General features: G+C 35.8%; 1 protein-coding gene across 6 annotated transcripts in view; it reads right to left on the bottom strand.

The window, feature by feature from the left end:
- The window catches only part of CCSER1 (coiled-coil serine rich protein 1), a 695,877-nt gene that overhangs the window by 511,985 nt on the left and 167,604 nt on the right, over positions 1-16,288 (bottom strand). For all 6 annotated transcript variants that reach the window (XM_084516947.1, XM_084516950.1, XM_084516951.1 and 3 more), the window contains one exon: positions 4,442-4,535. In XM_084516947.1, coding sequence (XP_084373073.1) covers positions 4,442-4,535 — 94 coding nt within the window. The remainder of the gene's footprint in view (positions 1-4,441; positions 4,536-16,288) is intronic.

The following is a 16,288-nucleotide window of genomic DNA, read 5'->3' as shown; positions in this document are numbered from 1 at the left end:
ATGCTCTCCACTCACTAAGTATACATAAATATTATTTTATTAGATTTGAAAGCAATTGTGTTAGGTGGGATAATAAAAAGTCTCTATTTTACATTATCTTTCTCAGCAATATAGTCTTAAAAACAAAAGGAAAAGAAGGAAATTACTACACTAAACTCACTAAAGGAAAGGTCAGAAATTAAGGATTCCAGACTTGTAAAGCCATGCTTAGACTCGCAGAGCACAGAATTCTCCATTCAATGTAGGAACATCTACACTAGGTTTGCAGGGATCTCCTTATCTTCAATCATATGGTTAGATAAAAAGCTAGGGATAGTTTGCAATTTCTAGTAGTCATCACAGTTCACAGCACCTTTCTGAAGGAACTCCATTTCATGAGGCTGCTGCTGGAGGGCAACCAGAGAACAGAACAAGAACACAAGCACAAATTTAATTGGAGTAATAAAAAAATAAATAAATAATTGAAAGCAAACAAAAGAAGCGGCAAAAGATCTTGGCCTCTACATTTCTACCTTTCTAATTCTACATTATTACACATTAATTAACTACTAATTACACTAATTAATACACAGTTCTACTTTTTGGAGCAATGTTCCCTTGCCTGTCAACTGGTTTCTAGTTCCTGTTTTAAAATTCACTCCTTAATACACATTTCTCCCAGAAAATCTTCCAGCAGAGTTTAATTTTTCTATTCAAAATCAGTCACCAAAATTAAAGGAGATCAACACATCATAATTGTTTCATTAAATTCTCAACTTACTGTCAACTTTGGTAGAAAAATCAGAAAGACGTATCCTCAGCCTATACTACTATACACCCTAACAAATACTATTCCTTTCAACCACAGCAGATAAACAACAGAAATCATTGCAAATCTGATTTTAACTAATATATTTTTAAAACTCTGGGGCTCCTAATGACAGTTAAGAGACTTTCTCAATTCGCCATTAACCAGCTCATCAACTGTATTTACACTAAGTGTGGCATTTCAATTGAGGATTGCTATGCTTCAATATTAGAGCCTGCTGCATATAGCCTCCTAACCAAGGAACATTTTTTGGATATTCAAGTCAAGATGTCATGCTAGCGCTTATAACCATGTAATTTGTCATTTTTGAGATTTTTTTTAGGCTCTTGAAGAATAGGAACTTGCCCGATTCATTAGTTATCCCTCAGTAAGAACAGAAGAACTGAATTCTTTTCCAATTACACCTCTTCATATTTCAACATATTTATTAAATTACCAAGCAGAGCTTCTCTTGGAACATTTCCCATTATAGTAATTCCCCACAGATTTTCTTATAAGGAGACAAAGTGCAGTGTTGGGGCACAAGTAAATTGTAAGATGGCTGTAGGACTGATGGCTCTAACCTAATAAATGTTATTATCAGAATTATCATGTAGAACATAATAGGATATTTTTGCAGTACAATCACGTTAGTGTTGGTAAGTTTGATTTCCTGAAGACAACGTGAAGATTTTCATGCAAAAAGCAGCACATATTTCTCTATTTTCATGTCATATTTTTATACTAATCAACACTCTCATTTTGATAACAGATCTAAAAGCACTTGCATTAACTTCCAGCTGACTACACCTACAGTACAATACACGTGAATGTCACACATACAGAGCAACTTAGGGAACTTGTTATGAATATAAATAAATATTGCTACAAAACTGTTTAAATACATAAAGCTTATGCAGTGCAGGGATAAAGCCTATGTATGATGTACATACCAACAGGAAAAATGAGGTTCACAAATCTTCATGGCTGGGATTGTCTTCAATGACTTTTGGCAAAGGCCATAAGCAAGCCATTGCCTTAAAGAAGCTTTTACAAAAAGCCCAACAAATCAACTACTCACAAATACATGGAAAATTATTTACTCTGGTTTTCAGAAGAGTTACATGCTGAAAGAATTAAAATAACCCCTTGCATTAAATAAATCCTATTAGAATAAAAAAAAAAAATCAAATACTGGTTTATCTTCAGCATGGTATCTGTGTATCATGTCTCCCTGTGATTCTATGAAAAGGGCAAGATTAAAGATCTTTCAGAAAATATATATTTTATCTGCTATCTTCTAAAAAAAAAAAAAAAAAAGTCTTGAAAATATATTATAATGTATTTGAATTGAAAAAGAATGCTATTTACGTATCAATGGAGATGGCTACTGGGATAAAACAAACAAACAAACAAGGCCAAAACAAACAAACAAAAGTCTGATATGGTATTACTAACGGGAATTCTGGCTGAAAAGATTTTATCCTGGAAGTAGGCCAAAGCTTAAGATAGCAGCCAGAACAGCAACCTGTCAAAAATGTTTAGATGGCAGCATCTAACTTCAGGACTTTAAGTACTTCAGTAGTAAGCTGATAAAAGTCTCTGAAAATCAATCCATATTACAATGAGAAAAGACTTAAGACAATGACTTTTAAGCAAACACATATAACTATCTTGTGCCAGATCCTAACCCAGTATAAACAAAGACATCTTCTTTATCTGGTGAAATTCGTTCACCTTATACTGTTGATCTCTTCTTCCAATTCTTTCTTCTAACTGAACTATTGAATAAAACAAGTGATAACTAGGCCAATCCTAAATTTTCTGCAGCTAGCACCACCACCAGACAGACAAATCACCAAACAAATGCTATTAAGAGAAACACCTTTGTGTTTAAAGATGACGTATATACTGCAACAAACATGTCTCTACATTACTGCTCAGAACAGAAATGGCTACCATTTTTCAAAGGCCTATGTAGATCTTTCCATTTTAAAGGCATCTCATTTGCTCCGGATAATGAGCCAAGAGTAGAAAGATTGTGTGTCATATCACATCTCCATCTTAATTACTTTTCCACAAAGAGAATGTAAAATAGGCATTATAATCCTAGCTTTTCCAGAACCTGCTACAAGTCTTTTTAATAATACACTGGGCATAACTTTTCCGTCACCATTAATTCAGTCCTTTAAAATATCAAAAAAAAAAAAAAAAAAAAAAAAGGAGGAAAACACACATGAGGCAAAGCACAACATGTTAGGAAATTTTATTTATGGAAAATGATTCTGCCAGTTAATTTGTTTCCAACAGGCCCAGGGAATAAGCAAGTCTAAACAATACAATTTCTTATAAAAAGCAAGGCTGGTCTCTGGAAATTTTTGACCCATGTTTTTTCACCCATGAGTTGACTTTCTGCAACCACTTAGCAGTGTTATTCATTATTGGTTTAAAAGGACCTTTCTGTGCAGTTAATTTATTGTACCCTCCAGCTTCCTAGCTCTTGACGATTTAGGAAACTATGATCATACACATTGCTGTTATAGCCCTCCATAGCAACTTTGCTTTCTACCAAATGCAATGGAGCTCATGTTTTTTTCTAAAGGTAGGTGTGCAAACAGGTTTAAAATGGTATAACACAATGGTTAAATACAAACTTCAAGAATTATCATACAGAGAACAATGGAAACAGGAGCGTAATTCAAGCAGCAATGGTTTCTCTGTACTCGTTTGCTGCGTAAATTTGCATCAAAGGAGGGAGCAGAACTTAAAATAATACACACCTGCAGGGACATCTGTCATAAACCCACATCCACATGAGTCTTTATGAATGGGCAGTGTCGGTATATCCATGTGTGGATGAAGTAGTAAAGGGTCAGAAAAAAGCATGTGAAAGAGATAGTCAGAGATATTCCTACTTATAAGCATCCTTGTGATTATTAGAGTATCAAAAATATATATCAAGTCATAACAGAGTACAAATTCAGACCTCTACCTCTGATTAAGTATAAATTTCGCACACTTTACACTTCTCTTGAGTCCTTTGGAGCAAGCAGGACTTCTACTGTTTTTGGGAAAAGGAACGCAGGATTCCCCACTGCAGGTGTCATGGCTTGGGTAATCCTATTGTAAAATTATTCTGAATACACTGTAAGTTCACCTTGGCTATTGTGATTAATCAATGCAGTGCAACAGTGCCTTAACCAGCCATGAGTACATACCAACCATGAGTGAAAGATTCGAGTTGAACTCATGCCTGAAGACAAGGAAGTCTTGTTTATTTGAAGCATCTTATTCTAGCACACACAAAATCAGGTTGCAGTTACATCAGAATGGTAACTGCCTGGTGGAAAAAGTCATTCTAAATATCTAGAAAATCAAATGGGTCAGCTCTTGGTGCTGTGCAGATGGAATTCTGTATCTATAAAAATGTCTTCCCTTTGATAACCCACCCATATGAAGACCGAATGCAGTATGTGAGAGCATCTTCCTAGCAAACAGCACAAGCATTTAGAAATCGTACTAAGAAATGCATACTGCTCTTCCCTTCTAAGAAAATGACTCTTCGCTATTTCCAAGTAATTGTACTGAACTCATTTTCATCATATTTCTAAAATAATAGTCTCCTTGAAGATAGTCAGTATTTATCTGTCTTACCAGAACGATGGTGTTGTTGTTCTTCTACAAACTCCAAGTCAAGCATTAGGTCATCTTCATCCAACTCACAGGAACCCAAGTTATTCAAAACATCCTAATACATATTAAATTAAAAACAAACAACAAAAGAAAAATAAGCATTTAGACAAATGGGTTAACCAAACTCTTCTACACAACAGAATGAAGAGTCAGACCTGGAAAATATGTTTAAGTTGCTACAGGAAGTTTTTCTATTAACATTGGACTAGTGAGAAAATGTATGTAATAACCATCCAAGTAGGCCATGTATTTGTTATGTAAGTAGGACATGTATTTGTCACCATTCCCTGTTTTACAGGATCTTGAACATTTAACTGAAAAAAAAAAAAAAAAAAAAAAAAAGTAATGCTGTCTGTATTACTATTTTTTTTAAACTGTTCAATGATACCTTTTGCATTTTCCCAAGTTTAAACATAACTTTTTGTGAAGCATAAATGTTATTTTTAGCACAATATACAATTATCACTATCTGTTTTTCATTACATTTTGGCATTGTCTGCCAATATTATCGGAACAGAGATTTACTATTCTATTTATCCAAGACATAAAGAGATACAAGTTCAGAATAAACAGCAAATTCAGACATGAGCAATCAATTCATGAATTTTAAGTATTCATATGGGTAGTATAGAATTACAATGACAGAGAAGAAAGCCTGACTGTAAGGTGTAGGTGCTTAGGTCCCTATTCCCTCTTTGTAATTCATTTTGTTTGCTAAGTTTCAAACACAGACAGGTAAGGGAGGCTTATATAATTCAATCTTCGGAATTTGTTTATTATTTTTAAATGGGGTTGGGTGTCTAAAATTAAAAGAAACTCAAGTTTAGTTTCTTTGCACTACACTTTTCTCTCCAGGATTTGCTTCTTGGAAGGTAAAGTAAGTGATTGTGCCTCAGGTAGACATCTTTACTCTGTGAGCTTATATTCCATCAGTATCACTGTTCAGGTTTCATTTGTGGTCACGAAATGGCATTCAGTTTGGCCTCAATAAAGGCCTGTTCGGACAATCATTACTTGTAGCCATCCACAAGACAACAATCGGTCTCTAAGTAGGTGACCCACAAACGTAGACAGCTCCATACAGGGAGCCCTGGCTGAAGACAGCCTCTGCTCTCACCACTCAGAGAGGAACAAAGTGAACTGCTGGTAGCATGGCTGCAGGCAACCCACACCAGGACAGTTCACCTATTTATTGTTCTCCATTCCTATGCTCACCACAGGCAATTATGGAAAACAAAGAGAGGAGGCGATTGTTTTCTCTAGTCTCTACCAATTTAAAGATGCTATGCTCAACAGGTGAAAATAGAGTTAGTAGTATCACATACAGTCAGGTAAGCATTTCTTCTGACATGATAATATCATGACATTCATAATCTTCTCCACAGTTCCAATGTCTAATCAAAAATACACATATTCTCCAGATAGTATTTTGTTTGAAAATCTACAAATCTACAACAGGCATGATCCATAGCCTATTCCCCAGAGAAAAAAATCAGTAGACACCCCCCCCCCCCTTTAATATGTTGGCACCCCAGACATCCCTTATGCTGCCCACTCAAATTTAAACCAAGGGACACTGGATTTCAGCATGCAAGAAGCCATGAATCAACCTGTTTGGGGGGCTAGAGATTGCTATAGAAATCTGCTGTAAAGAAAGCAGAGAAATATAAGAGTAGTATACCTCAGACTAGTAAAAGCCCTTCCTGACCTCACTTTTAACAGTATTTTTTTTTATGTTCCTTCTAATTCTTTCAAGTATTTTTCCCTCCATAAGAGATGTCAATTCTTATTCACACTCAAAGCTTACACTTATTCAACTCTCAAGTAAGGATTTCTTTAAATTCTGTTTTCCACTATTTCAGAAACAGTGCACAGGCAACAATAACTGTTTTTGCTTTCTTTCCCTAGCTTACTGCTAGCATGAGAATACCTCTTCTGAGATGCAGAACCCATTGTTAATGCTGTTATTGCATTTATAAATGCCGAGCACAGAAAGTGAGAATTATCAAGTGGAGAAACTTCCATACAAAGGAAAACATCCATCACATGTGACTACAGTCACATCAAGCACAGAACATCTTAATCCCTTTATCTTAACATTCAAAATTTAACTCAGAGATCTGCTAGCCAACCTTCTTCATAGTAACTATTTCTTTTCCTCAAGGTGACAAAACGTAGATATTCAATAATCAAATCATTTCTTACCATAGAAAACAAAAGCATACTAATGAAAATGCAGTATGCAGATGCATTGTATCAGGTTATGGTATCTGATACCTGCGTAGATACATACTTATCTAGTCTGCATTTATGTTAACACAGAACAAAAACCCAAAGTAAAACCAGTTTTCTGATATTAAAAATAAAATAATTAAAAAAAAAAAAACAAAACAAAACAAAAAAAAAAACCCTGTCTTTTCTATTAAATGAAAGTGGGAGAACACCTATTGCTCAATGTTATAGATAACCGCAAAATTAAATAACTTTTGAATCACTGTTGGAGCAAATGAAATACCAAAGACTACAAATCTCATTTAGGGCTTATGCAGATCTGTTAGCAGCTAAGTATCTTTCAAAATAGCAACAAGACACTACGAAAATTTGTTTTCTTTTCTTTTTCATATATTCCAAGAGACATGACTTAACCATCTCTAGTCCAACTGTTTTTACAAGCTGTCTTCCAAAAGGAGAATCAAGGATTATAGCAAGGTAAGATCAGAAAAAAATTAATGAAATGGTGTCTAAACAAATTAAGAGCTTTTTCTTCTATTTTGAAATTCCATTTTTAAATTTAGACATTATTAGGCACTCAAGGTTCACCAAAATGATGTATTAAACAACTCAGAGAAGGTAAAACATATCTTGTTCTATTGTTTTATTACTTAATAAAAGCATTCCAGTGAAAAGGTCCAGAACAATCCCTGCAATTTTTAAGCAGTATCTAAAAGTTTTTCATGCCAGTACTGGTTAAACGTAGAAAGCAAGTAGCACAAAGGTTTTTTCTTTAAGTTGGAAATATTGTTCATATTACAGTTGACCAACTGAACCCATATTGATATTAATGCTAAACATCCTTTGAGGAACCATAACAATAGCAATGAGCATGATTTCAAGGTAGTTCAGTATCTCCTACTCCTTGTGCATCATCATGCATCATCAGAAGTCTTGTGAGATTGCCTGCAATTTCCTTGCAGTTACTGCAGAAATGTAGTGATTCACAGGCCTTGTCTTCTAAGCTGAAGAAACTCCACTGAGTAAGATGGACTAAAAATAAAATGTTGTGTACAAGTCTCCTCCTGTATAAAATTGCCTTTCAGGAAGGCCCTTGCTTCCAGTAACCTTCAGAGCAGAGAAAAATCATGCCCCATCTATCTGTTCTTGTCCTTGACTGGGAAGTTCTTCCATGTCCTGCGAGGCTGGTGTGTACCCTGCTCCTTACAGCGACATCTCTGCTTATCCACCCGATGTCTTCCCCATGCAGCTGTAACCCCCTTGTCTCCCCTTTCCTAAGCCTCTCTGACTGTGCCAACAGTAGACAAGATAAAAGTGATAAAGTTTTATTCTGATACTTATTTTTCTCAGAATTAACTAAACAAACAAACAAACAAACACTCTTTCCTCAGGAGTTTGCTTGTTCTTTATAAAAGAACAATTCACAAAACTGGGAACAAACAAAGCAGCTGCTACCCACCACCACAGGAATGAACACTTGCCACGGTGAGCTTCTCTATCTGCTAGATGTGTCAACTCTGCCAGTTTAGTGGCTTCCTTCTTGTTATCCACCACTGAGGAGGAACATTTGCTTGCAAGGAATCACTCCCCAGAGGCAAAAGAGGTATAAACAAACTCATGAATGCATAAAAGCACATCCAAGCAGAGGAGCATTGGTAAAGTTCCAACTTCTGTCTTCACAGTAATATTTTCTGTAAATATATAGATATAAAACATAATAGAAGGTCCCTAGAAGGATCTGCTTAATGCCACAGTTCAGCAGTACTGCTCTGAGACATGCCAATGTATTCCACTCCTATGCCTCCTAGCTAGGAGTTTCATCACTCCTTGCAACTCCTTTGTTGATATGACAATTGGTAACATCTGTAATTTCTTAAGCTGAATACCTTTTGACCCTCTCCCTGCTCTCCCCCTCACTACTGCTACTACACTCTTTGAAGAGCAAGGCAATTAAATTAAAAAAAAAAAAAAAAAAAAAAAATAATAATAATAATAATAATTAAAGAGGGACTGAGAAAATAAAAGAGAGAGATGAAGCCCTAAACCAGCATTCAAAGAGAATAGTTTTAAGGCATTGTTACATAAAGAAACGAACATTTCCATCAACGTTCCAATGAAAGGTTTGTTGTCTATTTATGGTGACATATTTATTTGTTCCAGAAGGTAAATCATTTAGCAAGGGCAGAAGCTCTGCAGCAAAACCTTCTTATTTAGTTTGTAATAGCCCCTTTATAAGCCCTGAGACATATTTCCTACTTCTGTGTCTGCTTCCCACTTGACTTCTAGCCCCATTCTGCCTTTAAAATGGATCAGGAAATAACATGGTGGTGTTTTTTTCCTTCCAATTTATCTAACCATTTTGTATACCTCAGCGTCTCTCCCTCTGTGGTGGTTGCATTAACAACTACAACACACCCCTGCATCAACGCAGGCTGATCAGCCACTGTGGAGGCAGCACTCAGCAGCATCTGCTTCCTTGAGCAGAACCTGTATGCAAAGCTCAGTATAAAGTAACTTTGAGCGCATCTCCATCCAGAGTCTTTACACGCTCTTTTTGTTACAGCACTCAAGTGTATCTATTCTGACCTCCATCGCTGTTATTTTAATAGACCAATACCTAAGATGCAGAAACCCAAAGGGAAGTTGGAATTTTCTTAGTTGGAAGAAGAGTAGAGAGAAATGGACCAACGGTATCTGAGAGAAGGTCAGGGTATACTGAAATTACCATTTGCCCATCTCTCAGGTGTCATTTTTCCAGTTTTCCTGTTCAAGACATGCTTCAGCCCCAGTTTCCATACTTTTCTAACTTTGACATGGTGAAATACTATGGCTATGCAAACAAGTTTACATTTAAACAAGAATTTAACAATTATATTTAAAATATTAATAATGTGGAAGAAAAAACAGTAACTTGTACACTGTTTCAGACTACTTTTGATAAATGTAACAGTACATTTGTTCTTTGATGGCTGTAGCAGAACACAGCATTAACCCAAGAATATTTCAGTAGAATATTTCAGTAACTTTTCAGTAAGTATTTTTGCATTGAAAATTCTTTCATCAAAACAAAAGGCGTTTAGCTACAGTTTTCCATCCAACTATAATATAAGTCCCATCCAGTAAGTTTACCCAGGATTGCTGAAGGAGGCTACCTACCTATCATAGTTCCTTCCCTATTTCTGTCTTTCTTCCTAGTTTTCTTTCTTGTATTCACTCCAAGGAAATCTTAAGTGTAATATATGTGTTCTTGGTCCTTTTCCAAAACAGTAAAGCATTTCAATGTTTTTAGCCCTATTCCAACCTAGAGTCTACAACTTTTAGAAAGTTTGAAAGCTGCAATAAATAAGAAGAGATTTAGTAATAAGTACATATTAAATTCCCAACATAACAGGTCTCACTTCTACTGTTAGGCTTAATTAAACAACAAAAACCAAATAACATTTTCTTTATGAAACCCCTTTTATTGTTGTTTATTATTATTATTACTCCGAATAACCAGTTTAAACATATAAATAGCTAGTAAAATTACTGCTTGTGGAATTAAACTATACTCATTTAAAAACTGACTACCCTGATATTCAAAAATGACAATAAGACATACATATGAATATACAAATGTACTAAAGCATATTATTTCATCAAACAATGCAATTCAGTTCCAAAATGGACCTTACAAAATCATATAAATTGCACAACGTATATAAACAAGGTAGGGCAAATCCATACAGAACTGAACATTAACAACTAATATTTGAATAATTGCTAATTTAGTAATTCAGTATATTAACTAATATACTGAACTCTCTAGGCTCTAGGTGTGAAATCTGCTCATTTAAAAAATCCAGAAATCAATGGAACCAAATTTAAAAAATCATTTATTTATGTTTACACACATTTTTATTCTTGACTTCCCTCTCAGACACCATTGAAATAATAAAGTAATAGCAATGTCCTAACTGCAGCTGACACAGGTTCTCTGCCATTACCAGCATCTTCAGAGAGTTGCATGCATTATTTTGTAATTTTATTTTAATTAACATGCAGTCCATAGTCAATATGGTGTTCAATAGCTTGTGTTTCCTTTCATTTTCTGTGCTAGTATCTTGAGGGAGATTCAGCTCTGACAACTTTTTTGTGTTTAAGCAAAGGGATGTAGGCTGTTCTCTGATCAGTACTTTTGTATATTCACACAAATGTTGCCACTGGGACCTGGCATTTTCCCATGGTTTTCACAGTTCTATTACACAGGTGCCAGAGATTTCCATTTCATTACAGTACGGTGATATTCCAACAAAATCTTGACTATTGCTTGGAGATTGTTCAAGACCTTTGAGATCTTGAGGTCCAGTAAGCAACTTAATGCTGCTACAAGACTGAAGTGCTTACATGTTCACAGTTACTCAGTTCATAGATATTTGTCAGACAAATATGGCTGAAGATGCCACCCACAGAAGTCACTGAATGCTAACTTGGGCAATACACACAATGATACAACCTTACTATCATGAGCTTGAACATACTGAATACATTTTGTTAACGTTGCTTTTGATTAAGATTTGCATCTGTATTCCTGAAGAACAAACATGAGACCAAGACCTGCATTCATTTCTGTGTGTGCCTATGTAAAATACTGCTACCAGAATCCAAACCAAGAAGAGGAGCTTTGGTCATGGGAGTACCACTCTGAAACATACTTCTGCAGCAGCAGCTACATCCTATATGGACATACATGTATTTTAGAAAATTCCTAAAATCCAGGAGAGTAACTTTTAAAACTTTTTTTTTTCCTGATACAATAGCCCATGTCTCATTTTCATAAGTGATTATGTGAGAATCACTGGAATTTCAAAGATAGTTTAGAACTACAAGAATGAAAACCACTTTTCAAAAAATACTTTGAGTTCTGTTTTGTTTTCCTGTCTCCCTGTGTTGGCCATCTTTCTGAATCATACTCTTCTGTGCTATTGTTCTTAGCCATTTTCTGAACACAGGTTTTCAAATCTTATTGTCTGTTTTTTTGTGTGTGTGTTGTGTTGTTTTGTTTTGTTTTTTTTTTGTTTTGTTTTCCAAAATATAAGGGCTTACTGCTCATGCCTCCCAGTACAAATGAGGCACTAAATGTGGTTTATTAAATTCCTCTTTGGAAGAAAAATAGCCTGTTATTATATCTATAGTACTATTTTTGTATTTAATATTATAGATTCCTTTTTTTTTCCCTCCGTAGAAATACATGTGGAAGGCTATTTGAGATCAATGCTTTTGAAAGAACACAAAGAAAACACACTCTAGGGAGAATAATTTGATTCTTTTGTAAGAACATATGTATGGCAATTCACCTGTATCTGCTCAGGGTCACTGCATATCTGATGCCGGAAAAGATCAGAATTAAATATTTCAAGTCTCAAATGATTTCTAGAGATTGCCAAAAGATATCACTTCATCAAAATTGTACTCTGCAAAGAAATGTGGTGTACAATCAGCATAAGAATGAAAACTCTGAGATATACTCAAGGAAATGAAAGACCTTGAGCTATTTAAAGTAATGTTAACTCCTAGAACCGTACCTGAATAATTCATGGACATAATGAAGTATTTCGCCTTCTGCACTCTCCCACATACTTCAAAAGGAAAATGAAAATACATGAAGCCTTGCAAACAGAAACCCTGCCAATGGTATAAACGTCTCTGCATCAAGTGTAAAGTTTCTGGATAACTTTCATATACCAAGAGCAGCTTAAAAGTATTCTTTTCTTCTGAATAGCACCACCCAAAACGCTTATTATTCCCTAGTCACATATATGAGAGACATTAGAAAAGGTAAAAAAAAAAAAAAAAAATACATCTTGTAATGGTTGGCAAGAACACTCTTTTTGTAGCTAATGTGGAAATTCACTTATAATATAGATGAATGTGCCCTTCAGACCCAAAGACAGAGGATTATCAGTGGAGAAAATTGTCCAAGTACAGAGCTCAGATCCATTGTACTGCTCCTCAAAATATTTTTTGCACACAGTTCTGGCTGTGCAAGGGAAGCATACCATCTTCCATCCTACTCTTGTTTCTGCCCTTTTGATTCTCTTTGTGCATTAAATCAATGTCTGTAATGATGCTCCTTTTGCCTGATCGATTATAACTAATAACTAATGGACTCTCCTAACTTCTCAGTTTGCACTGACCCATATGGGGTTCACTACTGCAATACAGTCTTCCGGCTGAAGCCACAGAAGTATAACACAACACAAAGCTTGAGCACCTCTGGTGGCAGGAGCTGACAGTGCTCCTGTCAGGCCATACACTGTGGAGTCAATCAGGATCAAACCAGAGGGAAGTGACATCTGCCTTCAGAAGTTCATGGGTGAAAGAGTGAGCAAATAACATGTTGATATACAGCACCAACAGTCACTCTACAGTATTAACCAACTTTCCTGTCATTAGAGAAGCACATACATGAACCATATTTCAGGGTACTGTGATGTGACCAGCACCTTCCTCACCCTCCCATCATACACCTGCAGCTCTTCTTCCTGCATAGCACCTGGAGCTGCTGCCAGCCCACCTAAACACATTTTCTGCTGTTTGGTCATCCAAATGCTACAGTACTGCTGAGGATAATGTGCAGATGAAAGCCAGAAGTGGATGACCGTACTACAGTACTGATCACAATGAAGCGGTGTTATCTGCCTCTACAAGAATACTTTTGAACACCAGTGGATTCACCTTTGCACATGTAACCAATTATACAATTAGTATTTTACTTGCACTCATATATATGTATACAAAAATAGAGAGGCATATGATATGACCAGTGCATATGATTTTTGTAACACCATAACACCACTAAGAGTGTAATTAATAAGAGCACATAAGTAACTTATAACGAACACATCAAGCAAAGGTATATAAATAATAAATATATAAATAATAATCAACTCCAAATATTCAGAGACTTGTGGCATAGTTGCACAAACAGTGTACAACAAAACACGCAACCAAACAGCCTGTAAGATAACAACAGAGGAGGCAGAACAGGCAGGAAAGCTGTGTGATGGAACAGGGCAAGTCCTGGTTCCAAAAATAAGATGACCTATGGGAGAGGCAGGCAAGGTCCTCACCCCTTCTTTTCAGGGAGGAGGCTGAGAAGCACAAAACCACCAAGGATGAGCAAGGTATGAGTGTGTATGTGGAAAGAAGAAGCTGCACACTTAGGTTCCAGTTTCCAACATCAGAGAGTGCAGGAGCTCGGCTGCCGCTGCCTCAGTAAGGGAGATGCCAAGGACCATAACCATCACCAGTACCCACACCCTGGCAAAACTGGACTCATTTGCCAGTGTCTAAACAGCCCCCTTATAGCAACCTCTAATTCCCAAACTTGCAAACATGTATGCAAAGGTTCATATAACCATTTGCAACACATGAGCTAGCTGCACAGGCAAACAGCTCTTAGAGAACCAGGAGGGAACAGATGCCCTCAGCCTTTAAAATTTACTATTTTTTATGATTCTGCTAAAGTATTCAAATGAATCCATCTTCAAGTCAACTACTAGATAAGAATCAGTTCTTAACAAAGCAGCACTCACTTAACATTGAATTAACTGTCAAGCAGTAGAATATCAAAGCAAAAGCCACATTTAAAATGTGTACATGCTTCTGTGCACCAGAAAGCTTGAGATTTGAGTCTGTGAATAAAAGAAAAAGAAAACAAAAACATTTCAGTCAGAGGCACTTTTTTGCTTGTTTGCCATTTTTTTTCCAAATAATTCTGAAGTGCTGAGGTTCACTTTCATTGTATCATGACAACAGGATTTTCTGCATTTGAAAGAAAAAAGGTGTGAACATTTTTCATACATCAATCTCTAATTTTCACTAACAGAACTCTAGAAAAAAAAAAATCTTTTGTTGAGAAAGGATAAAAATGCATTCAAAGAAATGCAATAAAGCTTAAAATGACCAAATAAAGCCTTAATAGATTTTTTTTCCCCAGTCATACACACACATGCTTTTCTCTCAGCAGATGGATACATCTGCAGCACATAATTTGCTTTGTGGATTAGTTACTGCTTTTACAGCTTTTGTAATAGGCAAAGCACTATGCGAGCATTCTAGTACAGTCATTATCATCATATAGCTTTGGGAAAGTTTTCTACATCTCCTGTGCCAGATTTTTGTGCCAGACACAGAGAAAGCTCCTTAGGTATCTCTGTCCTGCATTTACATAGAAAACAATTCAGACTATTCTGTATTTGCATGCACTTAAGGGATGTGTGTTCAACAGGTCATTCAATGCATGGATTGGTCAGGTAAAACACTAAAAACATTGAAATTAAACACATAACTTACGGCTAAACCTTCTGGCAACTAGAGACTTCTCACTCTGTTCTGACAACACCCAAGTCAATGCTTCAGCCAACATCTAAATAGTCAAAAATCAAATGTAATCAATCTTGGAATTAATTTTTGGCTTTTCTTTGCCAGTAGTATGCAGAGGGGAAAAAAAAAAAAAAAAAAAAGAATGTAACCACATTACTAGTGAGGAGTTGTCCTCCCTAAAATAGAAACATTTAAATTCATGGGATACAAGAGGCAGAACCTAAGCATTACAATCCTGATAATCCACCACTGCTCACCACTGCTCTGAAAGGCAAACCTTGGCAATTTCTTTAGAGAATGTTGTTCTTCTGACAAAACACAAAATAACAATTCCCCCTCTGCCACCATCCCTGTATGGACAGTGGAATTTAAACCCCATTTCTCCAAACAAAACCAACATTGCTTACAATGTGTTTTCAGTATTTCTGAAAAGCAATGCAGAAAAAGGTATATGCAAAGGTATAGCAAGCTCAAGATTTGATCTGTTATTCTTGCACGTAATCTTCCCACAAAATGTCACCGTTTTAGTTGTGTCATCACAACTCTACTTGTGATGGAGTCAGGAATTTTGGATGCTAAATGAAGATAACCCATTTTATAGCTTGAGCATTAACTTATTTCTCATAAAAGACTATAATCTTGCCACGTATGAAAAACTCAAAAATCTCCTAAACATATGTTTAAATAAATATTTTTTTTCCAGTAACATGAAAATGTTACTTTTTTCCTCACAATACAAGCCAATTCGAGACTGAATCTTCTGTTTCTAATTCTAATTTGTAGCCTGTAATATTGGTGATAAATCACTAAAAACTGAGCCCTTTAAATCAAACCACAAGTGACCCTTTGCTATGGCATCATTAATGCAATAACATAATAGATATGCTATTGCTAATATTATTTGAATTCTTTCTGTTTCCATGGTAACTTTGGCCTACAGCTGCTCTGGTAAACAGGGTTTTAAATCATTCTTTGAGAAAGGCTTCTGCTGAAATGTCATTTTTCCGCTACCGAATATTTTCCCCAGTTTCTTTGTTCTGTTCTTTTTCACAAAGAAAAACTGTAAAGGCAATTACTGACTTTTTTTTTAGTTATTGCAGTTGAATGGGCAGTGAAGTGGGAACTTGAGGAAGCAAGGCATCCTATAACAAGATTCACCTAACATCAGATCAAAATGTAATATTCCACCTTGGAAAGGTACCTACATCT

This window comes from Aythya ferina, assembly GCF_964211825.1.
Source record: "Aythya ferina genome assembly, chromosome: 4".
NCBI classification, from domain to species: domain Eukaryota; kingdom Metazoa; phylum Chordata; class Aves; order Anseriformes; family Anatidae; genus Aythya; species Aythya ferina.
Note: the sequence above shows the minus strand (reverse complement) of the source record. Positions and strands in the feature narration are given on the sequence as shown.